This window comes from Gadus chalcogrammus, chromosome 2 (assembly GCF_026213295.1).
Source record: "Gadus chalcogrammus isolate NIFS_2021 chromosome 2, NIFS_Gcha_1.0, whole genome shotgun sequence".
Classification (NCBI taxonomy): domain Eukaryota; kingdom Metazoa; phylum Chordata; class Actinopteri; order Gadiformes; family Gadidae; genus Gadus; species Gadus chalcogrammus.
The window spans coordinates 18,359,398-18,387,235 of record NC_079413.1 but is presented as its reverse complement, the minus strand read 5'-3'; the positions used below and the strand labels follow the sequence as shown (position 1 = coordinate 18,387,235).

Genomic DNA, 27,838 nt, shown 5'->3' with positions numbered 1-27,838 from the left:
TTGCCATATTGTAATACAATACTGTGAGTAGAACATACAAATATTGCATTGACACAATCGTATCAGAATAGGATACAATGCACATATGTCTATCCAATGAGCTCCAACAGGCTAAACTCACAATCCCATCTTCCCAGAGTCATACTGTACACCTATAGTTGATGCTGCAACATTGTTCTGACAATGCACCAATGTTACCTTTTTTGGTCAATTAAAGTACAGTAATTGCACTGATAAGTAAAATGCAAAACACTACAGTAAGAAAATGTTTAGACTGACTTTCGGGGGATGTAATGTTGAAATCAGTGCAAGTACAAAAAGGTAACAGAGCATATATATTTTCTTTTTACTGTAATCCAGTAAAATGTTCAGCTGAATTTACGGCATAAAAAGCTTTGCATAGGTGAAACAGATCTACTGCCAATCCTGATCAGGCCGAAGGACCATATCTACAACACAGTAGAGCTCACGAGTCCTCTTCAATGCTTTGACACGTGATTGAAGTGTTTTTTGCCAGTTGAGTTGAACAGGTGAGAAGTGAGTTAGACTTATTGGTAATTAGTTTTGAAGGCCAGTGTGATCCAGGTGAACCAAGTGTGCTAAATGATGAGATCTGTGCTGAGAGTTTAGCAAAAATGTGAAAAAAGTGGAATTGTGCTTAGAGTTTTGATAAATTGATACATGAGCTTCAAGTTTTCAGAATTGTGTGCATAGTTCCATTTTTTGTGTGTATACAATCGAGAAAAACTGTAACTAACCCGGTCTTAACAAGGCCTTAACAAGGCTCACCTGACCAGGTACCTAACCTGGCCTTAACGAGGCTCACCCGACCAGATAACTTACTTGGCCTTAACGAGGCTCACCTGAACAGGTAACTAAACTGGCCATTACGAGGCTCACCTGAACAGGTGTATTCAAGTCAGACAAGACTCCCCTCTGCTCTGACAGGTAACGAGGCTTTCGTGGTGTACTCCACTTGACCCGCCCATAACGAGGCTGACCCTACAGGTGTTCTTCTCTCTCCTAACGAGGGCCTTACGGGGCTGAGGACTGACGTCAGTGCTGAGGCTTTAGCAGCTCAGCACTGATGCTTCAGGAGCTAATAGGAGGTATTAGCTGGATTTAACCGGACAAAACAACCACACGTTGAACTGACTGGACACACAAACAGTTTGGGTTTCAAGAGGAGCTACGATGACAATTAACAACAAATATTTAACTAATAAATGCTGCGTTATTTTGGATCCATATGTATTCTATCAGTGATGATTACGGCATAAATTACAGTTTTTAAAAATGCTTCTTGAAGCTTTAGCCTCTCTCAAAGATCCTTACACAAATCACAGCACCAATGTGTCTTAAATGTGTCTTATTGAGCCATATTAATGTTATCCAACAAGTGCGACAACTTTATAACCGCAACCCTCAAAATACAGATTATTGTAAGGTCATGAGGATACGTTACATATTGTGTATAGAATGTGTATAGAATTGAACGTTTTAACCAATTAGGTTTGAGCAGGTGTGGCGTGTGAGATCATTTGCAATAAGATTGGCAGTTGCAAGCCAGGTCTTGATGATGAAAACTTTGCTAAATGATGAGGTTGTCTTTAAATTGTGCACAAATGGAATTTAGAATAATTGGTATTTGTGTGTAAGCAAAGGAATTGTGCTTCGAGTTTTGCAGATATAGTCTTCGTTGCTTTAATTGTTTTACGATTCGTTGCATAGTTCCAGTTTTAGTGTGTATTGTAAGTATATTATCAGTTATTAATTGGAGACCTCACTTATCAATTGGAAACTTTACTTTTAAATGCATAAACTGTATTGTAACTACAGTGTCCAGGCTTAAATGACTATGGTTTCTCAAGTGATTGTTGATTCGCTGTACTGCGGGTTTAAAGCGGAGCTGTTTGTGATTGAATGAATAAAATATTCCACCCAGAATTCATTTAGCAGATGCCAAATTATTTGATATTGCAATGATTACAGGTCTGTAGGCCTACACCAAAACCATCAGAGAGAGAGAGAGCGCGAGAGAGAGAGAGAGAGAGAGAGAGAGAGAGAGAGAGAGAGAGAGAGAGGGAGTGTAATATAGGGAGACAGGGTGAAATGACACAGTGTTGAGTGTGAGGGTTTTAAGCACTAATGTCAATTATCACAAAGCATAACAAAGAGGAGAATGTAATTGAAGCGCAATCATGCAGAAGCCCTCTCTGATCATCAGCGCCACGCTGTTTGACGTCAGCACACAAACACACACACACAAACACACACACACACACACACACAAACACCTACACACACTGGCACAAACACACACAAACACACTCACACGACACACACACGCACACACACACATACACCCACACACAATGGCAATGTTGAATTAAGACTACATTACAACTATTCACCACACACTGCCCCTGTGTGAGAGCTATAGTAGTGTTAGTTGATCATATTAAGATGTAGGTATGCACTACCAGACTAATAATGGGTCGACCTCCTTAACGCCCCTTCAGGTAGAAGCAGCCGTGCACTCCAGACCAATTCAACACCAGTAATCCCACCAAATCCTTCCCAGCCAGCGGTAATCTCCCGGCAGGCAGGCTCCCTTCCCAGCAGAGCCACAGAGCCGCCCCGCATCGACGCTACTTACCGGGAGAAAGCTCAACAACACCGTGACCAACGCAAAGTCATCACGTTTTCCCCCACACTGTGCTACCCTGGGTCACACCTCCTGGGGAGAGGGGGGGTCACGGGGTCATCCCTCCTGGGGATAGAGGGGTCATCCGTCCTAGGGAGAGGGGGGTCACCCCTCCTGGGGAAAGGGAGGTTACCCCTCCTGGGGAGAGGGCGGCCGGTCACCCCTCTCGGGGAGAGGGGGTCCTCGGCGGGGGTTCCTTGAGATGCCTCAGTGTGTGTCTGTAATCGCCCCCTCCCACTCAGTGAACTATTATACTTTATTAGTGATGTAACCTGTTGATGTAACCTGTGTGCTTCTTACCTGTGGGTATAACTAACAATGAAGAAGGCTTTTGCTGCTGCATGCAAGGCTGTGGCCTTGCATTGGTGCATGTTTGACTCCGCTGTCGGTGTGTGGATGTGTGCATGAACCGTTTTAAGTCGCTTTGGATAAAAGCATCGGCTAAATGCCCTAAATGTAAATATCATGTAATAGTAGTTTGTTCATTATTTTATACTTATTTGGTAAACTCCTTCTGACTAATGTGCTGTGCTTATTATGCATTTATGAATTTGAGCTTTTCTTCATAATCCTGACAGTGCCTCAGTGACGTCACAAGCTAGAAGATATAACAGAGTTCACGAAACATACCCAAATAAAAGCACCCAGAGTGGTCAACGTTTATTTATTATTCTTTTATTTAATTTAAGAGCTTATCAGGAATGGGATGGATTTGAATCAAGAAACCAGAAACCCCAAGTTCAGAGGATCAAAACACAAACGTTACAATATCTCCTAGCTAGCTTTTAAAAGAACACACACAAACAGTTTGATCAAAACAAGAAACAAAGACGATTCATACCTTCATGTAAACAGAGATATAGCATAACTCCTCTGACATTGGATTATTCTCATTAAAGCCGTCCTAGCACCTGTGGGAGTCTCCTGCGGGGATCAGACCTGGCTGGTGGAATTGAAGTGGTAGTTGGAGTAGGAGGGCGGGTTGGCGTCGGTGGAGACTGCAGGCAGCAGCAGCAGCCCTGTGGTCGGGTCCTTCTGGCAGCGCTCCATGGCCTGCTTATAGGTGATCTTCTCCTTGGTGACGGGGTCCACCAGCTCCGCGGGGAACGAGGCCTCGTCCCGCAGGTGTTTGGCCACCTCCTCGCTGATCAGCCTGCCGGCCAGCGCCTCCGTAACGGTGAGGCGGCCCGTCTTGGCCGGGTTCACCAGCCCCCCGGTGAGGTGCTGGGCCTCCAGGTACCTCAGCGCGCTCTCGTGGGGGATCCAGCCCTTCTCCGCCGCCTGCCCCGTGGACAAGCGCTCCTTGGTCTGGGGGTCCTCCACCCCGGTGAAGGCCTTCTGTGCGTGGAGCAAGGTGTGCATGTTCCCCTGGTCTATGAGCCCGATCTTAACCGCATGGTGGACCGACACCTTGTCCTTCTTGTTGAGGTCGACTATCCCCCCGCTTGCAGCCTGGGCCTCCAGGAGTTTGAGGGCCGTGTTGGGGTCAATGAGTCTGCGTGTGAGCGCGCTCCTCACAGACATGCGGCTCTCAGTGGTGGTGTCGAAGATGCCGGAGATCGGGTAAAGCTCGTCCCCTGCTGTGGACAACAGGCTGCCCATGCTGCTGCTTTTCTGGCGGGAAAGGCTTGAGTAAGGTTGAGGGTTAAGAGTGGGGAACGAAGTCCGAAGGGAAGGGGGCATGGAGTTGAGAGGGGAAGAATCCAGGAATCTTGTCGGCGACTTTGGGATCGTCTTTGTAGGAATGTATGGCTTCTGGGTTATACCCGCAACAAGGAGAGCAAATTCAGAGATGTGCATCTTTCCGTCCTTGTAGGACTGCAGTTCGTATTGGGTCAGACGTCCGTCCCTCAGAGCCTCATCAATGGAGTATTGCTTCCCACTCTTGCGATCCTGCAGCATTATAGTCTCACCCTCCCGGTCACTGGACCTGATCTCCTCCCAGTCGCTCTCTAGCTCCTGCAGATTGATGTACTGCTTCTTGTCGATCAGGCCCTGGAGGTAGGCATCGTATGGAGACATGTCTTGACCAGTCTCTGGATCAAAGATGGAGATACGGGTGGACAGGTTGGTCTCTCTGGTGTGGGTCTCCGTGTGCTCTTCTTTCTTCACGCTGTTCAGTAACTCCAGGATGAGGGAGTCCTTCTGATTGATCTTCTCCTTTTCGTTCAGGATCTCTCTCTCCAGTCGCTGCAGCTCTGTCTGTGTCTTGACGCTCCGCTGCCGGGTCACCTGGGTCCGCTCGCTCACTATCTTGGACTGCTGGTGGAACGTGGTGCTCACCGTCTGCCTCTCCGTCTCCAGCGTCCGGAGCTCCCTGAGGAGGTTGTCCTTCTCCTTCTGGAGTGTATCTCGACTCAGGGTGAGAGAGGTCTCCTCCGTAGAAGTGCTGGACCTCGAAGTCTGCAGACGGATCAGCCTTGAACTCATTCTCCCGATGTTATCTTCCTGGTCCCTCCTGAAGTTTTTCTCTTGCGTCAGGCGTTCCCTGAGGTGGTCCCTCTCAGCCTCCACCGCGGGGTCCTTCTCCACACGGACCACCTCTCTGTAAACCACCTTCTCACAGGACTTCTCTTTCTGCACAACCTCTATCTTGACCATCAGGTTGCGGATTTCTCTCTCGATGCTACTGATGTTATTGCTCTCCATCTCCATGTTCCTGCGCAGCTCATCTGTGAGTTTCTCGAGCTGGGGGTCCCTCTCCACCTTGAGGACCTCTTCGATGATGATCTTCTCCTCGATGGGAGCTGGAGCATTCTCCAGCTCAAGAATGAGGGACCTGATCTGCCTGAGCTCCATCTCTACTTGAATCTTCTTCTGGCGGTCATCTGTCTGGGACACTAGTTTCTCCTTTTCCTCAACCAAGGATCGGAGCTGTCTCACCTCAAGCTCAAGCTTTCTGCGAGCCTTCACTTCGTCATCCATGGTTTGGTTGAGCTTCTCGTGCTCCACTATCTGCTTAGGGTCTCGCTCAAGACGGATCATCTCCGTAATAACAATCAGCTCTTCTGGCTTTTGCCTCTCAAGGACAATGTATTTGTTCTGCAGGTCGAAGACGGCCTCCTCCACACTCCGTCGTGCCTGCACCTCCTCCCTATAGTTCCTCCGCATTCTGTCAGCCTCCTTCTCCAGCAGCGGGTCATTCTCATATCTGATCACCTCTTTGTTGACCAGCTGCAACTCCACCTTGGACTTTTCGAGCTTCAGCACATCCCTTTCGTTCCGGAGCCGTTTCAGCAGATCCAGGGTAGTGTCGTAGTTCACCTGCAGACGAGACACCTGGTTGTTCAGCCTCTGGAGCTCTCTGAGCACCTCCGGGCTCTTCTCCTCTTTGATCAGCTCCTGAGTGACCTCCTGGTACTCGATCTTTGGCTTCTGAGAGCGAACAGTGGTCAGGCTCTTCGTCACTGTGGTGGTTTCCTTCTCTAAATCAGCACGGTTTCGACTGAAGTCCGCCAGCAGTTTCCTCAGCCTCACCAGCTCCAGCTCCGTCTCCGGATCCACCCTGTAGATCTCGTTGACGACCTCGTTGATCTCCACCCTTGGTCTGATCTTTTCCACTTCACTGTAGCGCAGCTTGAGAGCGGTCAGATCCTTGATCAGGATGTGATTCTCTTCTACCTCTTCCTCAAGGGCCATGCGGAGCTTCCTTGATTCTTCAACCAGGTCGGGATCTTGCTGCACCTGGTTCACCACCTTGGTGACGATCTTGGGTTGGATGGTTGGAATGACCCTCTCCAGCGTGTTGATTTCGGACCTTGTGCTAAAGATGTCTTCATTGAGTAACTGGCATCGGTTCTCCTCGTCTGCGATCTCGTTCTGGAAAATGAGGACGGACTTCAACATCTCTGGATCCTTGTCCAGCCTTATCACCACCTTCTTCACCACCCTCTGCTTGATTTTTGGGGCCCGTTGAGATAACACCGTAATCTCTGTCCTCATCTGCACTGTTTCCGTATCTCTTGTCTGCAGGTCCATTCGCATCCTACTCATCTCTTCTCGAATCCTGGTCATCTCCTTGTCGAGCTGAGGGTCTCTCTCGTACTCTGTCAGGACCTTGGTCACCAGCTTGGGCTCGATGGTGGACAGCTGCCTCTCCATCTTGAGAACCATCTCTGTGGTGATCTCTATTTTGGTGCGTGTCTCCGACCTCTTTGAGGTCTCCTCCTGGATCTTGTTCTTCAGGGACCGCAGCTCAGCCTCCACCTTGGGCTCCCGGTAGTATTGGACCACTTCCTTCTCCTCCAGCCGCTCGACTCCTCTCCGGCTCTTCAGCGAGACGAACCTCTGTCTGTAGGTTTCCAGGTTGTTCTCGGTGTGGACGCGCCGTTCCTTCTCCTCGTTGAGCTCCCTCTTCAGGACGTCATTCTCCTCCAGGGTCTTCTTATCGCTCTGGAGCTGCATCTGCTGCTTCACCACCACCTGGCTCACCTGCTCCTCACTCTGCACGGGAGAGAGAACAAGGAGTTCAGAGGGAGACCAACCTTGGATGGTGAATAATGACGATTCAAATATAAATATTTGAACCAACCCATGGAAGGCCCGCTGAGAAAGTACCAAAACTGCTCAGCAATCGTGCATGTTAACTACCCCACCTGCCAAGTACACTGCATGCTTACTCAGTTACATAATAAGTACACTAACATGCCGATAGCCCTATAATGCATTTTTAAAGGAGGAAACCAGCGCATAAAAAGGAGAACCTGCAAACTCCAAGGAGAAAGTCTACATTCAAGTTTAAACCACGGACGATGTAGCTTTGAGGCATATAACCGAGGCTTCACCATGGAATCCAACCACCCAGTCCTTAAGAACCACACCCCAGCCTGGTCTTAGGAACCACATCCTCCCCTGGTCTTAGGAACTGCATCCTCCCCTGGTCTTAGGAACCACAACCTACCCTGGTCTTAGGAACCCAACCCCACTCTGGTCTTAGGAACCACACCCTACCCTGGTCTTAGGAACCACACCCTACCCTGGTCTTGATGTTCTTGGCCATCTTCATCTGGCTGAGCAGCTGGGTGTTCTCCGCAGACACCTCAGAGTAAAGGTTGATGAGGTCTCGCTCCTGCAGTGGAAACACAATACCACGTCACCACATGACCCAGAGAGAGCCTTAGCCTGGTGGTCCGTTATAGTTCATATTCAGGTGGATATCAGGGACTGCAGATCCTGTGTACCTTCTTCTGTACAGCATCCTTAAGTGTTGCCTTCGGAAGGATCTCTGTCTCTTCATTGTCATCGTCGGCCAAAGTTCCCTGAAACTTCTTGGATCTGACATCATACTCCTGAAACAATATCAATAAATATTGTAAATAAAGAAGTATTCACGTTGTATACCTGTGGACATATTAGGTATCATAGCCCCTTATCCCCCAGTCCCGGTCTTGATTCCATCTGGGCTCTCACCGCTAGCTGGCCCATCGCAAGCAAGACTTTAAAAAATTCAGTGGACAGACTTACATTGAGGACGCTCTGCAGGTCATAAGAAAGCTCCTTGACTCGCTCCAAGTCATCCGCCTTCCTCTGGATGTCCACCACGATCCTCTAAACCAAACAAAAAGCACAACTCGGTTAACGAGGAAGGGGAGATCCAACACTGGTGTCAGAGGGGTGGATACCAGAAGACCATGATCGAGTTAGGAAACATCAGATGATATCCGGGATCAGTAAGAGACGTCACCTTCTGAGAGTTGTGTTTGCTGTTGATCTGAGCCGATTCGTCGGAGGCCAGGATGTTGTTGTTGGGGAGGTTGACCAGGAAGAAGTCCAGAGACTGGGCCGCATTCTGGAACGCTTGGTTCTTGTTGTTAGCCTCTTGGATGATCCTCATCCTGGAACAGAGTTCAATTCAACATTAGCTTAGCATTGAGCTAAATGAAGACAACAGTTCAGTAATTTAGGCTGGAGAGCAGAGTTGGTTCAAAAGGAGAGTAAGAGATAGGAGCGAGCATGCTAAGCCTACAGGTTGGATGATGAAACTGGGGTTTGAACAAAGAACATTTTGACTTGCAGTTGAAAACTCATCAGCCAATCCTGAGCTCACGCATGCACACATGCACACAAGCACACCCAGCCCTCACCTCTCCTGCAATTCATTGTTGATGTTGGTGTAGCGGTTCTTGAGCTGCTTCACCTGCGCCCCCTGGTGGTGGATATCGGGACAGTACTCGCTGTAGACCTTCTGCAGAGGACTTCCGGCCTGCTGGGTGAGCTCCAGCTCCCGGCCCAGTTTATAGACTTCGTCCTGCTGGGATTGCAGCTCCGACTGCATGGTCTGTCAAACCGAGAGCCATGGGAATAAAAACCAGGGGAATAACATGAATAATACAGTCATTGTTATAACCTACAGTTATCAACCATAATAAGGATGCAATTTATTAAACATGCTAATTTAATAATCTTATATATCAGTTACTGTTCACGGTGCTTATGACTTATGGCTTATCTTTCTTTATCTATCCTTTGCTTGCCAAACAAGCCAATAAGGTGGACTTTAATTGGTCAGCTGTCAGTTGTTGACCAAGTCTTTTATTATTTGTTATTATTTTTTATCTATCGGCAGTTCTGTTGACGTCGTGTATGGCTCGCTGGGATTACGTCACCTGTAGCTGTTTGCTGCGGTCCTTCAGGGCGCCGGGAGCGGCCGACAACGGGCCGTCCGCAGCGAGCTGCTCCTCTGAGGCAGAGACCGATCCGTCCACACGGTGGAGCTGTTTCTCCAGGAACATGACCGCGGTTGCTCTGCAAGGAGAGAAAGAGGCAGATCGGGGCGATTAATTCAAATCTCCAGTAAGGAACTCGTGCTATGGGCGGCTGACAAGCCACAACTTCCAATGAGAAGCTGGAAATATGTTTGATTAATATTCTCCAGAGATTCTTGCCTTTCAGCACAAAACATTGACTCAAAAATCAGAATATTCCTTAAAACCCCTCGACCTTGCGAACGCCTACACCTTTAAACACAAGTATGTGTGCTTCCAATTAGTTAGTATACACTATAAATGTGCTTCCTGTAGTTGGTTCCTGTAGTTACTTCCTGTAGTTATTTCCTGTACATGCTGTTGTTACTTCCTCCCTCCTCTTCCTCTCTTACTTCTTGTTGTAGAGCTCCATCAGGGTGTTGACATTGTTGAACTTGCTGTTGATGGCGTCCATCTTGACGGGCAGCGTGGCGGTGGTGGGCCCCAGGGGCTTCTGGGTAATAATCGGTGCCATCTCGCGCTGGACGGCTGCCTTCTGGGACTCCAGCCGCCGCACGGCCGTGGTGGTCTCCTGGGAGGAGAACACAGGATGGACTCTCCTCATGTGGTATGTCGTGGTGTAGGACCTCCAGGAACAAGAGGCCACTGGTCTGCTACTGAGTGGGACTCCCAGGGTTACAAAGTAAAAGACTCCTGTTAAGTGGAGGCTTAAGAAAACAGGATCCACTTAACAGGGAGGACTTTTACTTTGTAGAGTGACCTGGAAGGACTTTTACTTTGTAGAGTGACTTGAAATGACTTTTACTTTGTAGAGTGACCTGGAGGGACTTTTACTTTGTAGAGTGACCTGAAAGGACTTTTACATTTTAGAGTGACCTGAAAGGACATTTACTTTGCAGAGTGACCTGGGGGGACTTTTACTTTAGAAACGCATAATTATTCATCCTATATGTAGAGGGACCTGGAGGGGCTTTTACTTTGTAGAGTGACCTGGAAGCACTTTTACTTTGGAAACATGGAATTGTTCATCACATGTGTAGTGACCTGGAAGGACTTTTACTTTGGGAACGTGGTATGGCTCATAACATGTGTAGAGTGACCTGGAGGGACTTTTACTTTGGCAAGTGAACTGTTATATGCTGTGATCCACCAGGAGGTACTCTTTTCTGAGTCATAACTCTCACCTCGTGGTCCTTGAGCCGCCGGGCCAGTTCCTTGGTGGGTTCTCCCCGGTCGAGGGGTGACCGCAGTGTGGTCAGGACCTTCTTCTCCTGCTGATCCAGGTCCTTCCACAGCCGGTCCAGCTGGCCGGACAGCACCCCAGCCTGGGGGTCCTCAGGGGAGCTCTGCACAGACACTGAGACGGACCAGAGTGTTAAGAGGGCCTCCGGACCCAGACCCCTGACCCAGCATTCACCCTCAGCCTAAACACTAACCCGCAACCCAATCTCTTAACCCTAACCTCATACTTTAACCCTAAGCTCATCGATCTCTACCTCTACCCTAATTAAACTTAACCACCCGAATACTTAAACCTAACCATCCCATGTCCTGGAAGTGACACCTAGCAAACATACGGCACGCCCACTTCTCCTCCTTAGTGACACTAACTGGAGATGTAGTGAATCCATTTGCAAACCAGAGAGGACTTTTCAAATGTTATACAATGGCTGTACAAAGCTATGTACGTTATTTTATTTTCAGCCAATCAATGCTCAGTCCACAGCCTGGTCTTGTTTACCTCTGTTTAACGAGGTCCAGAAAGATGAGCACATCGCCTCAGGGCGTCAATTAAGAGTTTTAATTAATGCTGGCTGGCAGGTTTATTTAAAACACTCTAATTGGTTCATCCCAGCTACACACATGAACCTGGAGTTCAGCCTCAGGCTCTAGAGGAGCCTTTGCAGACTGACTATCTGTCTGTCTGCCATCTGTCTGCTATCTGTCTAGCTGTCTGTCATTATAACTGCTATCTGTCTGTCTGCTATCTGTCTGTCTATCTATCTGTCTGTCCGTCTATCTATGTATCACCCTATCTGTCTATCTCTTTGTCTGTCTGTCTACCTGTGTGTCTTTCCATCCATCTTTCTGTCTGTCTCTCTGTCTGTCTGTCTGTCTCTCTATCTCTCTGTTTGTCTCTCCGTCTGTCTGTCTGTCTGTCTGTCTGTCTGTCTGTCTGTCTGTCTGTCTGTCTGTCTGTCTGTCTGTCTGTATATCTCTCTGTCTACCTGTCTATCTGTCTGTCTGTCAGTATGTTTGTCTCTCTATTTGTCTGTCTGTCTGTCTGTCCATCTGTCCGTCTGTCTGTCTCTCTGTCTGTCTGTATGTTCGTCTGTCCGTCCGTCCGTCTGTCTCTCTGTCTGTCTGTCTATCTGTCCTTCTGTCTGTCCCTCGGTCTCTCTGTCTGTCCCACTGTCTCTATGTCTGTCTGTCTGTCTGTCTGTCCTTCTGTCTGTCCCTCTGTCTCTCTGTCTGTCTGTCCCACTGTCTCTCTGTCTGACTGTCTGTCTGTTCTATATCTCTCTGTTTGTCTATCCGTCTGTCCGTCTGTCCGTCTGGCTGTTTGGATGTCTGTTTGTCTGTATATCTCTCTGTCTCTCTGTCTGTCTCTCTGTCTGTCTGTTCGCCTGTCCGTCCATCTGTCTGTTTGTCTGTGTCTCTGTCTGTCTGTCTGTCTGCCTGTCCTTCTGTCTGTCCCTCGGTCTCTCTGTCTGTCTCTCTGTTTGTCTGTCCGTCCGTCCGTCTGTCTGTCTCTTTGTCTGTCCGTCCGTCCGTCTGTCTGTCTCTTTGTCTGTCTGTCTGTCCTTCTGTCTGTCCCACTGTCTCTCTGTCTGTCTGTCCTTCTGTCCGTCCCTCTGTCTGTCCTTCTGTCCGTCCCTCTGTCTGTTTCCGTTTGTCTGTATATCTCTCTGTCTCTCTGTCTGTCTCTCTGTCTGTCTGTTCGCCTGTCCGTCCATCTGTCTGTTTGTCTGTGTCTCTGTCTGTCTGTCTGTCTGTCTGCCTGTCCTTCTGTCTGTCCCTCGGTCTCTCTGTCTGTCTCTCTGTTCGTCTGTCCGTCCGTCCGTCTGTCTGTCTCTTTGTCTGTCCGTCCGTCCGTCTGTCTGTCTCTTTGTCTGTCTGTCTGTCCTTCTGTCTGTCCCACTGTCTCTCTGTCTGTCTGTCCTTCTGTCCGTTCCTCTGTCTGTCCTTCTGTCCGTCCCTCTGTCTGTCTGTCTGTCTGTCCGTCCGTCCGTCCGTCCGTCCGTCCGTCCGTCCGTCCGTCCGTCCGTCAGTCCGTCCGTCCGTCCGTCTGTCTTTCTGTATATCCCTCTGTCTACCTGTTTATCTGTCTGTCTGTCCATATGTCTGTCTGTTTGTCTCTCTTTCTGTCTGTCTGTCTGTCTCTCTATCGCTCTGTTTGTCTGTCTATCTGTCCGTCCGACCGTCCGTCTGTCTGTCTATCTGTCTGTCCTTCCCTCGGTCTCTCCGTCTGTCTGTCCTTCTGTCTGTCCCACTGTCTCTCTGTCTGTCTGTCTGTCTGTCTGTCTGTCTGTCTGTCTGTCTGTCTGTCTGTCTGTCTGTCTGTCTGTCCTTCTGTCTGTCCCTCTGTCTGTCTGTCTCTCTGTCTGTCTGACCTTCTGCCTGTCTGTCTGTCTGTCTGTCTCTCTGTCAGTATATCTGTCATCACCAGCTCTCTGTGGACGGACGGCGTCGGCCTCCGCAGTCCTCAGCGAGGTCCTCAGAGCGGCGCGTCGTCTCTTGAGGTCTGTCAACTCCTGCTCCAGGCTAATGTACACAAACACACCAAGGTCAACACAACGCCACGCACACTGAGGTACACAGACACACACCTCGTCACGGTCCAGTCACCTCAGGGGGTCATGTGACGTCACAGGTCTGAGCAATGTTTTTTAAATCCACTGTCACCCTATATCTGACACGACCCTTTATAGGGTTGTGTCAGACTATATATGGGCGTGTCCACTGACATGTGTGGCAGTGTCAGTCCATATACAAGAGTGTCACCCTATATAAGGGCGTGTCAGTCTATATATTGGCGTGTTAGTTTATATATGGGCGTGTCACGTGGGCGTGGCCCTCTTGTACCTGTCGACCTTCTTGAGGGCCTCCGTGTCCGGGGCCGGGATCATGACGCAGGCGCCCGGTAGGCTCATGGTCGTCCCGTCGCCCTTCTGGACCTCCCACTTCCTGTTGTCTGCGTTGGACCTCAGGGTCAGGTTCTCCCCGCGGGTCACGGAGTCCTGGAGGGGAGGAGCTACAGGTCAGGGGGAGGTCGTACATCCTGATCTGTCACGATAATGTCACGATAATGTCATGATAATTTAATGATAATAATCATTATTATGTTATGATATCTGTCATCATCATGTCATAACTGTCATGATAATGTCATGATATCTGTCATGATAATGTCATGATATATGTCATGATATCTGTCATGATAATGTCCTGATAATGTCCTGATAATTTCATGATAATGTCATGATACCTGTCATCAATGTCATGATAATGTCCTTTAATCATTATTATATCATGACATGGTGACCACATTACAAAGTTCATGACAACACGATGCCACCGTCCCCATAACAACAAGGTCCCAGCGCCATGGTAACGGCCATACCCCTCGTTCCGTCCATTCGCACACAGGGAGGGCGGGGCCGGCCCGGGGGTGCGGGGCCCGGCGCTGCTTCAGCGGGGCCACCCGCTGGCTGAGCTCCGTCAGGGCGGCCAGACGCTGCACGTTACGCTCCACAGCCGGCTCGTCCGCCTGCACACACGGTTAGCACGGTTACAGGATGTACACCACGTATGATACAGAGGGGGGGGGGGGGGGGGGGGGATTAGGAGTCACTGTTACCATGGTCACAGGATGTACACCACGTCTGATATAGAGGGGGGTATGAGTAGTCACCGTTACCATTTTTACAGGATGTGCGCCACGTATGATACAGAGGAGGGTTATAAGAAGTCACTGTTACCATGGTTACAGGATGTACACCACATCTGTTGTAGAGGAGGGGTATGAAGAGTCACTGTTACCATGGTTACAGTATGAAATAAAGGGGAGGAGTATAAGGAGTCACCGTTACCATGGCTACGGTACATAAACAACGTATAATATAGATGAGGGGTATATGGCCACACAATTACCATGGTTACAGTGAGAGAATACAACATATGAGATATTTATCAGTGCACACCCAGACTTCAGACAGTTACACAGCGAGAGTGTATACCCAACCCGGGTACGATTGACGGCCCTGTTTACACAACAGGAACATCTCATTGTGTAATGGTTTCTGAATCCAGATTGTATCTGGAGTGAGAAAGACATTCCTAAACCGGTTTAGCGGAGGCGTAGTGTGTGTGGTGAACGAGTTGACATTGTTTGGATAACGTCGAGCATAGAGCTACAATAACCTGATCTATAGAGCTAGGGTGTATAGAGCATACAAGTCAGAGACACAGGGTAGAGTGGGTGGTGTAGAGAGCTCTGTCCTACTTCGAGTGCCAATAGGAATTCAGGTGTGCTCTTATTGGCTGAAACATTGGGGTCCAGGTTGCCATGGAGACGCTTGAGGGAGTCGGCCATCGTCTCGGCGTCCAGCTGGAACTGGCCGTGACAATCACACAAACACACGTTTAGTTTGGTTCTCATCAACACAAGACACAGACATGTGTGTGTTTGTGTGTCTGTGTGCGTGTGTATGTGTGGGCGCATCTACCTTCCTGTAGTCCTCGATGTTGTCCAGATGTGTCTCCTGAGCGAGGCAGAGGTTGAGGAACTTCTGCCACTCGGCCGCTACCTTCTCCTTATGAGCCTGTAAACACACACACACACACACAAACACACACACCAGAGACACACACACACCAGACACACACACACAGAAATAATTAACTGTTATAGAAGTGTAGATTTATTATGGTGTTTTTAAACATTTGTTTGCTGAGAGAGAGAGAGAGAGAGAGAGAGAGAGAGAGAGAGAGAGAGAGAGAGAGAAAGAGACCTCGTACCAGTATGGTGGGGCTCCCTGGGTGGTTCTTGGCCACCAGTGAGTCTCCCAGTTCCTGCAGCTGGTTGGTGTTGGTCTCGTGGACCAGTAGACCACTGTTCTTAAATTTCTAGAAGAAGAGAAAATAAAAAACAAAACAAAAGTGAGTTTCCTTTCATGAATTCTATGATTGATATTCTACGTTCCAATAACACCAACATCTGAACCAAAAAGCTGCCCTCATACCTCAATACATGGAGATTCCATACAGACATTTCCCCCAACGTAATTAACTCCCTCATTTACACACACACTCTCTCTCTCTCTCTCTCTCTCTCTCTCATACTCGCTCTCTCTCTCTCTCCCTCCCTCCCTCCCTCCCTCCCTCCCTCCCTCCCTCCCTCTCTCTCTCCCTACCCCCTCCATCCCCCCTCCCTCTCCCCCCCTCCCCTCCCCACCTCTCCCCCTCTCTCCCCCATCCCCCCTCACCTCGTACTCCATGCGGACCCCGGCGGGGTCGTTCATCTGGTCGCTCCAGTCTCGCTGCAGGACGCGCTGCTGCTGGTCCGACATGAAGCCCAGTTCCTTGCTGCAGCTCTGCATGTAGTCCAGGAGGGAGGAGAGGGCTCGCCGGCGGGCCTCCGAGCTGTCCTACAGCACACACACACACACACACACACACACACACACACACACACACACACACACACACACACACACACACACACACACACACACACACACACACAAACAGGGAGACACACACACACACACACACACAAACAGGGACACACACACACACACACACACACAGGGACACAGAAACACACACACACAGACAGACACATAAGGGAGACACACACACATGGAGACACACACACACACACACAAACACACACACAGGGAGACACACACACACACACACAAACACACACACACACACAGGGACACACACACACACACGTATTAAACGATATGTTAGAAAAAGCGTTGTGGGCGAAGCATTGTGGATTGCAAACAACCCAACATACATTCACAAATGCACACACACACATATACAATCCCCCCCACACACAGACACACACACTTACCAGGAGCTGGTTGTATTTCTTGAGAACTGCGGCATACTCCTCCTGTCAATCAGAAAGACGTGACTCTGTGAGACTGCTGTTTGGTTATACAATGTTCCAATGCCTTAGTAGTACTGGACTACTGCGATATAATACTAATCGACCAACACATTACCCTCCTAATATTATCTCGGGGTATCAGACTTCTGCAGTACCATAGAATACTAGACTGTAGTAGTACTGAAAAGTACTGGTGTGTATATGTTGTGTATCTAGTAATGCTGGTGTGTGTGTGTGTGTGTGTGTGTGTGTGTGTGTGTGTGCAGGGGCGGCCTTCCCTACAGGCGGGTCAGGCGGCCGCCTAGAGCGCCATCTAGAGGGGGAGCGCAAAATATAAAATGTGCCCGAAAAAAAAAAAAAAAAAATACTTATTGGTCACGTCTCCCCGTCAACAATCGCCCCCCCCTCGCTTCATACCCCCCCCCCCCCTCAACAATCGCTTCATCCCCCCCCCCCCCCCCCTCAACAATCGCTTCACCCCCCCCCCCCCCCCCCCCCCCCCCCCCCCCGTCAACAATCGCTTCATACCCCCCCCCCCCCCTCGCCTAGAGCGCCAAATGTGCTGGGGCCGCCCCTGTGTGTGTGTGTGTGTTTGTGTGTGTGTGAATATAGTAGTACTTGACAGACAGGTGGGGTCTGAGGTCTGTGGGGGGGTCTGGGGGTCTGATGTCTGTGTGGGGGGCTGGGGTCTGTGTGGGGGTCTGGGGGGGGGGGGGGGTGCTGGGGTCTGGGGTCTGAGGTCTGTGGGGGGGTCTGGGGGTCTGATGTCTGTGTGGGGGGCTGGGGTCTGTGTGGGGGTCTGGGGGGGGTCTGGGGGAGGAGGGGGCTCGGGTCTGGGGGTCTGGGGGATGAGAAGGCTGGGTTCTGGGGGTTTTGGGGTCTGTGTGGGGGGTCTCGGGGTACCTTGGACAGGTTGGTCTTGGGGTCCAGCTGGACCTTGTACTCCTGGATCTGATCGTGGAGCAGGTTGTGGGCGGCGACTTGCTTCTCCACGTCGGAGAGCTGAGGACCGTAGGACTCCGCCTCTATCTCCCTCTGACAGACACACAACAACACAACACATCAACACAACAACACAACACATCAACACAACAACACATCACAATACAACACATGAACACAACACAACACAACAATACAACACAGCTGAGGACCGAGGACTCCGCCTCTATCTCCCTCTGACAGACGAACAACAACACAACACATCAACACAACAACACAACAACACAACACAACACGTGAACAAAACAACACAACACAACACATTGGTGTCCGAATGTAAACGACAGGAGTGACTTAGACATGAGTCTGAATGCATCTTATACTTAAAGGAATATTCCAGTTTATTTTTGTATTTTTTATCTCTTTCTCATCTGTATGTTTCTCTAAAGTACCCCCACACTATCACAACTCTCTCAACGGGAAAGCATCTGAAAATAAACTACCAGAGTAATTACTCTCCTACGCTCTTATTGTGAAGCCTCTTGGTCCCGGGCTCTTATTGTGAAGTGCCTTGGCCCCGGGCTCTTATTGTGAAGCGCCTTCGCCCCAGGCTCTTATTGTGGACTGACCTGCTTCTCTGGGAGCAGCCGGCCCCAGTCCAGCCTGGGCCCTGAGTCCACCTCGTTGACCTGCTCATAGAGCTCTCTGTAGATGGAGCAGTCCTTCACCCAGCGGTCATGGAGGTTCACCACACTGGGGGGGTTGGAGAGGGGGGGGGGGGGGGGGGTTGGAGAAAGACATGTCAGAGGAAGACAGGTATGAACCTAGTTACCATTCATCCATGATCTCTCTCTCTCGCTCTCTCTCTCTCTCTCTCTCTCTCTCTCTCTCTCTCTCTCTCTCTCTCTCTCTCTCTCTCTCTCTCTCTCTCTCTCTCTCTCTCTCTCTCCAGGGGACTCACTCCTTCTGGATCTCCCCGACCTGGGGGTGTCCCAGCTTGCGGGCGCGGTCCACGTCCAGGAACAGGTCCTTCAGCAGCCCCTCCGCCTCCGCCAGGCAGGCAGTGTTCTGGGGCTGGTGGACCAGGGGCGCACCCTTAGTCTCTCGCCCGGTGTCCTGCACACACACACACACACACACACACACACACACACACACACACACACACACACACACACACACACACACACACACACACACACACACACACACACACACACACACACATAAATACGCACGTTAATACAGACACACACACACATACACACACAGGCACGCACACAGGCTGGACCAGTGCTCCGTGATGATCAATGGTAGGGAAGGGAAATGATTTTCCCAGAGGAGCTCTGTCACTCTCATGAGTCAGGGCTCAGCGATGGTTCTGTGGAGGAACCGGTCGCAGCCTGGAGAACCGGACCGGTCTCTCTGGTCTCATGATGGACATATGACAGGTGATATGGTTTCCTTTCGCTTAATTGGCTTGAATCATACGACTATCACCACTGAACCTAGTTTATCGGAATCGGCGCCTGGTGCGCATGTGTGTGTCTGTGTATGTGCAAATGTATGTTTGTTTTGTGTGTGTATGTATTTGGTGCTGTGTGTGCTGTGCGTATGTATTGTGTGCATTGTGAGTGTCTGTGTGAATGTATGTTTGTTTTGTGTATGTGTGCGTGTGTCTTTGTGTGTGCTTGCGTGCGTGCGTATGTGTGTGTGTGTGTTTGTGTGCATTTACGTATGTCTGCATGAATATAATCTGTGTGTGTTACCTCTGCCAGAAGCTCTTCTGACTGCAGTATGTTCTTCTCCACCTGGTCGGCGTTGCGTTGCATGCGAGCGATCACCACCGTCAGGTCGGATGCCTGCGTCCTGGGCACACACACAAGGCATGCTGGGAAACATGGTACTACAACAGCCCTCTGGGATAAGACTGGATACTGCTGGAGAGTTTGTTAAAATTGCTTTCATTGATTAAATGACATCATTGTATTGATCCGAATGGGCAATCGTCAATTATTAAATTGGATCTGTGTTATGCAACCGACACACCAACACTGTCACAATTAGGGGAATAATAGACAAGAATTCCCAGTAGGAAGGGAACCACGGCCGAGGCTGAGGGACCACAACAGTGTACAGTCCTGACAGGAGGAGGTTCCCTCACGAGGGGGGGCCTTCCTGTCCTCACCCTCTTTTGTTCTTATCATTCCTACTCTACTTTACTGACACGCCCTGGTACAGAACCCAGGTGAACAGGTGGGGGGAGGGGAGGAGGGAGGGAGGGGGAAGGGAGGAGGTTGAAGGAGGAAGGGAGGGAGGGGAGGGGGGATGGAGGGGGGAAGGGGGGAGGTGTACTTGAGGTGTTTACTAAAATGTAACTTCTGGGTGTGAGGAAGCCTGATTCAACAGAAAGACCCCCCAATGGTTTAAGGTTGAGTTGGTCTTACTCAACAAAACAGAACATATCATGTTAGACCTGTTGATATATTTAATACATCTTGTAGACTGCCTCAATGGGACTAATGCAGCAGGCCTGTATGCCACTATAGCCACCCCCCCTGCCCCCTCCCTCAGAGCCTCAGTGGGTCATTATCAGTTCATCTCCACAGTTAACCATCTCTAGCGGCTTATCACGGCTCAAAGAGCTGGAGGGGCCCTCAGAACACGCCCATCCACCGGGGCTCCCCCACCGGGGGCCCCCGACCACACCCCCTCACTGGGTCCCCCCGACCACGCCTCCACACAGGGGCCCTCAAACACGGGAGGGAAACACTCCAAAGGGAAGGAAGAGTTCCGGGAGGAAGGGGCCGCCCTCGTTATCTCCCTGTCCCAGCCCTTCCCAGGAACCTTAACAGACCTGAGTCGACCATCATGGACCATAACAGAGGTAACACTGTTGGTCAACTCTATGAGCACATAATCTGAACCCAGTTTATAAACGTGTCTATCTTAATCATGATGAGTCGTTCCCCATCCACCAAATCTATCTGAGGTCTAACAACATCAACGTAGGAAAGAGATTCGTTAGAACTCACTCCCACACAGATGTGGAAATACCAAAGGCCCACGCAGTCACTGTATATCATCATGACACACACACACACACACACACACAAAGACACACCAACCCACTCTCTCTCTCTCTCTCTCTCTGTAGGTGTAACACAGGTGTGACACTGCCAACTTCTAGAACACACACACAGACACACACACACACACACACACACACACACACACACACACACACACACACACACACACACTAACACACACACACACACACACACACACACACACACACAAACACAAACACATACACACACTAACACACACACACACACACACACACACACACACACACACACACACACACACACACACACACACACACACACACACACACATACACACACACACACACACACACACACACACACACACACACACACACACACACACACACACACACACACACACAATCTCTGTTACCCTCTCTCTCTCTCTTAGTCATTCATGTTTTTCTTTCACTTTTGTTAGAAACTGACCGGACGTCCATGGCGCCAGATTTGGTTGGACAATTCTTTATGAGACAGCAAATACCAACCGAAAATACAAAAAAAGAAAGCGTGTCTCCATGTTGTCCCAACTCTGAAGATTATCATGATAATTGGTAGCGTCGAAAAACACAAGTTAACACAAGATCAGGATGGCAGTACCTGTTTCATTAAACCGGACTGTTTATAACTCAGTGCACTCATACCTGGATATTATCAGTCAGCATTAAGGCTAAAAGCTGATATACCTGAAGATATGAGTACAGTAGACCCCTTCACGTCTTATAAACTTTAAGAAACGTTGTACAGTATATCAGACTCACACCTCTCTCTCTCTCTCTCTCTCTCTCTCTCTCTCTCTCTCTCTCTCTCTCTCTCTCTCTCTCTCTCTCTCTCTCTCTCTCTCTCTCTCTCTCTCTCTCTCTCTCTCTCTCTCTCTCTCTCTCTCTCTCTCTCTCTCTCTCTCTCTCTCTCTCTCTCTCTCTCTCTCTCTTCATTCATAACAACATTGAAACTGATGTGATCTACTCTCTGGCCTGAAGCCTGAAGGCGACAATAGCTGCATTAAGTATTCCAATAAATCATAAACACAACTTCATGACCAAACACACATTACTCCTCTGCCTAGTTTTAGCACCTGACTCCGGCTGAACCTGATCCCGAGTCAACGCTCCGGGGGATTTAAAACTTCAAGGACCAGAGTCCGATCGGAGAGGAGAAGCACAACACAACAAAACACAACACAACACAACACAACACAACACAACACAGCCCCGAAGGACACTCACTTGGTGATCTTCACGGGGCTCGGTTCCTTTTTAGACATCCTGTCGCTCCGTGGGTCCGTGCTGTCACTCGCGGGTCTCCGGTGCTCTGACGGGTTAAAGCGCCACTCATCTGCTGGGCTCCACCTGCGAGGCGGGACCCACCTGTGGGTGCTGGGAGGAGCCCTATACAGGAGTATCCCGCCTCGCTGCATGAGCCACAGACCGGGCAGACCCGTTCCGCTGCTTGCTCGATCTCCTTTTTTATTAATTCGAATATCTGGGTCCAAGCGGACCGCGGAGGGATACACCGCCCACCGCTGCATGGGCTCTTCACTTCACCTTGCTGCACATAATAACATAATTACACTATAGTACTACTATAGTCATAGTAGTACTATAGTCTACTGATAGTTATATTATAGTCATGTTATTACACCATGTTGCTCTGGGCTGTTCACTACCATAGTCATTACAATTAGGGCATTAAGCAGACCCTATAATCCAAAGCGATTTACATCGGTACACACATTGACACCAACGGCAGATTCATCCATGCAAGGCGAGAGCCAGCTCGTCAGGAGCAGTTAGGGTCACTCAGCTAGGAGTAGCTGGGGATCGAACTAGCAAGCTTTCGGTTACAAGGCAACTGCTCTACCTCCAGAGCTAATCTGACCCGAACAGACATGTTATCAACCCATGCTTCATTACCCTATTCACTACTTTAGTCGTATTATTACCTCATGCTACATTAGGCTATTCACTTCTATAGTCGTGTTCTTATTTACACCATGCTGCATTAAGCTATTCACTTCTATAGTCATGTTACAGTTTTTCTCGATTGCTCAAGCACAATTTTCAAAACAGGGCCTGTGTTTTCAAAACACTACACACAATTAGCACAACCACACACCCAATTAGCAAAACACTACAGATCCTTTGCAAAATTAAACACTCCTGTAAAAACTATACACTTCTTTTTAAAAACCACACTTTGTTACTATATGAAACACACACGTTTCACATTACTATACTCTGTTTGCACGAGTTACACTCTGCTGTGATAAACCTAAAACACTTTTAGCACTTCTACTTCCCTATGATTAGAGTAGGCTACTATCAACAAAGTACAAATATAATGTAAATTCACCAAACAATACACAAGACCAATGTTGCAGACTGAAGAAACTCATTTATTTCTCAACACGCCCAAAATGTTGACATAGAGATTCATAATACTGTAATCAAACGTCACTTTACGTATTGTAAGTTAAAAAACAACAACTAGACATTGTCTCTTCGCCTAGCTGGATCTGGCCAGAGAATTTCATCAACATCGCAGGCAATGTTGTCATTAGCAAGACACCTTGGAAAGAAACGTCTTGAATGACGAATCCATCCTTGCATTGCTGCTACCTCCATCTGGTCACAGGCCTCCTCCATGGCTTGGATGAGGGGTACCTCAGCCTGGAGACGGAGATCATATACCTTCCACCGCCATGCCGAGAAAAACTCTTCTATAGGGTTGAGGAATGGAGAGTATGGTGGAAGATATAAGACGGTGAAATGTGGATGTTGCTGAAACCAGTTCTGAACCAGAGCAGAGCGATGGAAAGACACATTGTCCCAGACAACAATGTATTGCATATGATTTATTTGATTTGCTGCTGTTATGTTGCGCAATTGGTCCAAGAATGTAAGTATGAGTGCTGTGTTGTAAGCGCCCATATGGGCATGGCGGTGGAGGACCCCATTCTGTGTAATGGCTGCACAGAGTGTTATATTACCCCCACGTTGCCCTGGGACATTGACTATAGCCCTGTGGCCAATGATGTTTCTTCCCCTCCTTCGTGTTCTCGTCAGGTTGAACCCAGCCTCATCTACGTAAATGAACTCATGCTGGATCTCCTCTCCATCCATTCGTAAAACTCTCTGAAAAACAGTTTCCGGCAAAATTGTGTAGTTCAGTGTAGATCTAGTATACATATTACAGTACAGTAAAAAACTGAGACAGTATGCAAGATCACACTGCTAAAGTGAATACATACCTCTGCTTTTTATAGTGCTTACACACCTGATTGTTGTGTCTGCAATTAAGCAAACAAGTGTTTGCACACCTGATGACTGTGTTGAACCAATTGGTTGGACGGTGTGGTAATTTGACAGTCAGTGCTTTGGTATTGCAAGGACGTGACTTCATGATAGATTTTTGTGTGTAATGTATGTTAAGTGTGTTTAGTGTTTTGCAAATCACTGTGTGTATTGTTTTGCAAAAAGTGTGAAGCTGACATTGTGCTTATAGTGGTGCAGATCTGGGCTCATGCTATGATCCTTGAGTGTAAGGTTTTGATAATAGTGTCATACTTTTGATTTTAGTGTTTAAGCAATCGAAAAAAACTGTAATACACCATGCTGCATCAGGCTATTCACTACTATAGTCGTGTTATTGGAGTCCCAGGCCTTTGGTTCTTGGTTAGAGTCCCGACGTGTGTCTGGGTTAGAGTCCTAAAATCTGGGTTAGAGTCCTTGAATAGAGTTCCTTTAGGTCGGGTTGGAGTCCTGACGTGGGTACCAAATTCCTTTAGGTCGGGTTGGAGTCCCGACGTGGGTATGAGAGAGACTGTTGATCTGATCTAAAATACATTGCACTTTCTATTTTACTCATTTCTTTGCATATGTTTTCTTTTACTTATCTATTATTTTCTTTTATTGTATGACAATGTATATATGTGAAGCACTTTGAGAAAAAAAAAGTGAAAAGTGCTATATAAATAAAGTTGCCTTGCCTTGCCTTATGTTTTACACCAGGCTGCACCGCAAGGTTTTATTTAAACAGACGTGATGCGTGACCGCTGAAAAAAACTTAGGACAGATGAGGCTGAAGATATGTAAGAAGACCTTAAGCTGGCCCTAAGTAGGCCTTAAGGCTGATAGGCCTTAGGCAGATCAATGGACACTAAGGTCTACTAAACTGACTACTTAACATTCAAAATGACTTTTTACACTAAACGCAACCCATTTACCCTCACCGGTTTTCATGGGACAATGTCACAGGGTTAGATCAAAGTAAATCTGAGGGGATATTAAACCGGCTGTAATGTCTGTCTGTATGTCTTTATTCAGGCTCGATGTGTTTGGTTTAATGAAGGTCTAACATCTGTAATTCAGGTTTTACGGACTCCATTCCATGAGTTCCTTTCACTGCTGAAAGGAGAGACCGGGCCTTGTGATCCTCGGACACGCCTGTACACCTAAACTGTTTTAGTGCGGCTGTGTCTCACTCTCCCCGTGGTTCACGGTTTATAATGTCTAAAGTCGAGGGGGACGTCATCAACCACTGCTTTATATATCTGCAGCACAAAATGTCCTGTAGGCCTTCAGTCAGCCTCTACAACCCTATATCCTCACAGTCCCAATCAGCTCTGAACAACACATGTTTTTCTGGTGTGCTGGTGTGTGTGTGTGTGTGTTTGTGTGTGAGCAAGCAGTAGGAGGCCCAAACACACACTGACAGACTCACAGAATCGGGACTATCAGCAGGGCGCACACACCCAGCCCAACAATCTCCTGGCATCAGACAAGTCAAGGTCTACCGGAGAAGGAATGCGGCCATCAGGGATGGGCCCGCAACCCGCTGCTGATAACAGAGGCCACACTGAGGCCTTATGTCACGTGTGTGTGTTTATGTAAAGACAGAGTAGTGATTTGTCGACTGTAACCTGTAGCCTAGACCTGAGTGTGTAGGAGTGGACGACACTAGAGTCAATCGCTGCCATTCCTGTCATAGCATCGTACAAAGGCTGTTTGGAGAGGCTTGGTTGACCGGCTGTTGGGCTGTCCAACTTCATGCCTGCTCTAGGTGTGACTGCGTCACACCTAGAGCAGGCAGGTACTCCGGCCACACCTGTCATTCCTACACGAGGAGCCGCTCACAAAAGTGATGACAGCGTAATGGTAATGAAAAGAGGCTGACAATAAAGATCCACCAGAAGAGACACCTGTTGGCTACTGGTGGGGATGGAGAATGTGACTGAATGGGTTTTACTGGCACACTCAGAGACGTGAGGTCACATGAACAGGAACATTAGACGACTTAGTCATTTAATTGGATATTTACATTTACATTTAGGGCATTTAGCAGGCGGTTTTATGCAAAGCGACTTACAATAAGTACATTAGTCAGAAGAAGGAGAAACAACAATATATCGCTGTTGGTACAGTAAGGATGTTCATAGAACCAGGTGCCAAGCATTAACAATAACGGTTAACCCATTACCCGTATACAACCAAGATAGCTAGGATAAGATGCTATACAATGCCAAGTACTATTAAGTGCCAGGACGTACAACATACAATAAGTGTGTAGGAGTCTTTTGCAAAAGTTAAAAGGTCATTCATTAGACGCTTTTATCAACAGCAACACTGAGGTCCAAACTAGTATCTTAACAGCAACACCTGAGAATCTATCTGAGGGACATCTTACTACATGTGTGGTTAAACGTTGTGCAACATGATCAACACGCCTACAGGAGCTGAGATACACGAACTGTAATTACCTTTTAAATGTCTTCACCTGGGCCTCACCCACACCTGATAATACACCTGATAACACTAAAGGACCTTATTTGGAATTCCTATACTCACTTTATTGCACTGGTGTGTCACTCAAAATGAATTGATTGCTGATTTCACATGACCAGTATGAATTAGAGTGAATGAAAGGCTGTGGAGGAAATAGTTGGGCGAGTTTCTGGGAGATCAACAAGGTGTTGACCATTCCGTCATACCTGATGGTTCTTCAAACAGGAGTAGGTTCAACATGGCACGCCCAGAGACAGTTTAATGAGCTAAGACCGCCATCAACTTGAACCCAGGCCTCCAACCCACTCTGACTCACCTGTTGGCCTGGTCCGGGGAGAGGGCTAGGCTCGGCAGTTAAAATGTAGTTGGTGTTTAAGAGGCTGATCCTGAACCAGAACAACAGTGAGTTGGTATTTTAAAGGCTGATTCTCAACCAGAGGACCGTATAACGCTGGAGGGTGGAGGGTTGTGTAAATTGTCAATATTTAAAATACCATGCCCGAGGACTATGGTAGAAACCCGTTCAAAGCTTTCAGGTTTTAGTTAGGCCCCGTTTACACGAAGGGAAAACGCAGATATTTTCACACGGTTTGGCCTCTCATTTACACGAAAACGCCGTTTTTGTCACAGAAAACGATAATTTCTAAAAACTCCGGCCAAAGTGGAGATTTCTGAAAACGCCGGTTACGTGTTGTCGTGTCAACGGGTAGAAACGGGGTTTTAGGTTCTGAAACGTCACATTATGCGCCAGGAAATGCTTAACGTCATATGAGCGCCCTATGTTTACAGTTTGTTTGTTACAGGAAGACGCTCGTGTTATTCGTTGTTGTTGATTCTGAGGATTCTGATTGGCTTGCATGGCTTTATCCTTCTCCCTACACTGCCGCCCATAGGTTTGGCATAGTTATCAACGGCGTATTTATCCGTTTTGATGTAAACGACAACTTTTTTGAAAACGATGTTGTGTGCACAATGTTATTTTTGAAAACGGAGGGGGGGAAATATTCGTTTCTATAAATACCCTGCTACGTATAAACGTGGCCTTAATCTCCTGAAGGGTCGTTTTAATTCTTGTCATCGGCAGAGCACTGTCAATCACGCACAGCCCGGTGAACGGCACATGTGATTGGAATGTACGTCAGCCGAGAGCAACCAATAGGTTTAGAGCTAAATGGTCCCGCCCCCAGGAACGTTTTTTTTTTCTTCAGACTTTGACTGTCAGGTATGGCGACACATTAGTGCCATAATTCACTAATGTGATAAAAGATGCATTCGGGCGTATTATATTATTCCACACGCGTAGATATTAACTGCGAGCGCGCAAATTACCTCTGCGTGCGCAAAACAGCCTCTCGCGCGTAACAGCCTCTCACGAATGATGATCTGCTCTCGCGCGCAAATTTAGTTTTGGCACTATGGGGGAAGGAACCAAGGCAGGGCGGGCTCCTATGATTGGC

General features: G+C 48.4%; 1 protein-coding gene across 1 annotated transcript; it reads right to left on the bottom strand.

Moving 5' to 3' along the window:
* Window positions 1–3,330: 3,330 nt before the first annotated feature.
* evplb (envoplakin b) lies at window positions 3,331–21,933 on the bottom strand. The gene is made up of 22 exons (XM_056583579.1): window positions 21,825–21,933; window positions 19,252–19,351; window positions 18,444–18,598; window positions 18,112–18,235; window positions 17,444–17,575; window positions 16,502–16,543; window positions 15,900–16,061; window positions 15,433–15,540; window positions 15,141–15,236; window positions 14,918–15,028; window positions 14,036–14,182; window positions 13,498–13,652; window positions 13,079–13,176; window positions 10,596–10,768; window positions 9,804–9,982; window positions 9,313–9,451; window positions 8,791–8,984; window positions 8,391–8,541; window positions 8,171–8,254; window positions 7,888–7,995; window positions 7,683–7,775; window positions 3,331–7,150 (listed from the first exon to the last, which is right to left on the bottom strand). The coding sequence occupies exons 1-22, from the start codon at window positions 21,860–21,862 to the stop codon at window positions 3,641–3,643; spliced, it is 6,099 nt and encodes a 2,032-aa protein (XP_056439554.1). The 5' UTR covers window positions 21,863–21,933; the 3' UTR covers window positions 3,331–3,640.
* Between the last annotated feature and the right edge of the window lie 5,905 nt (window positions 21,934–27,838).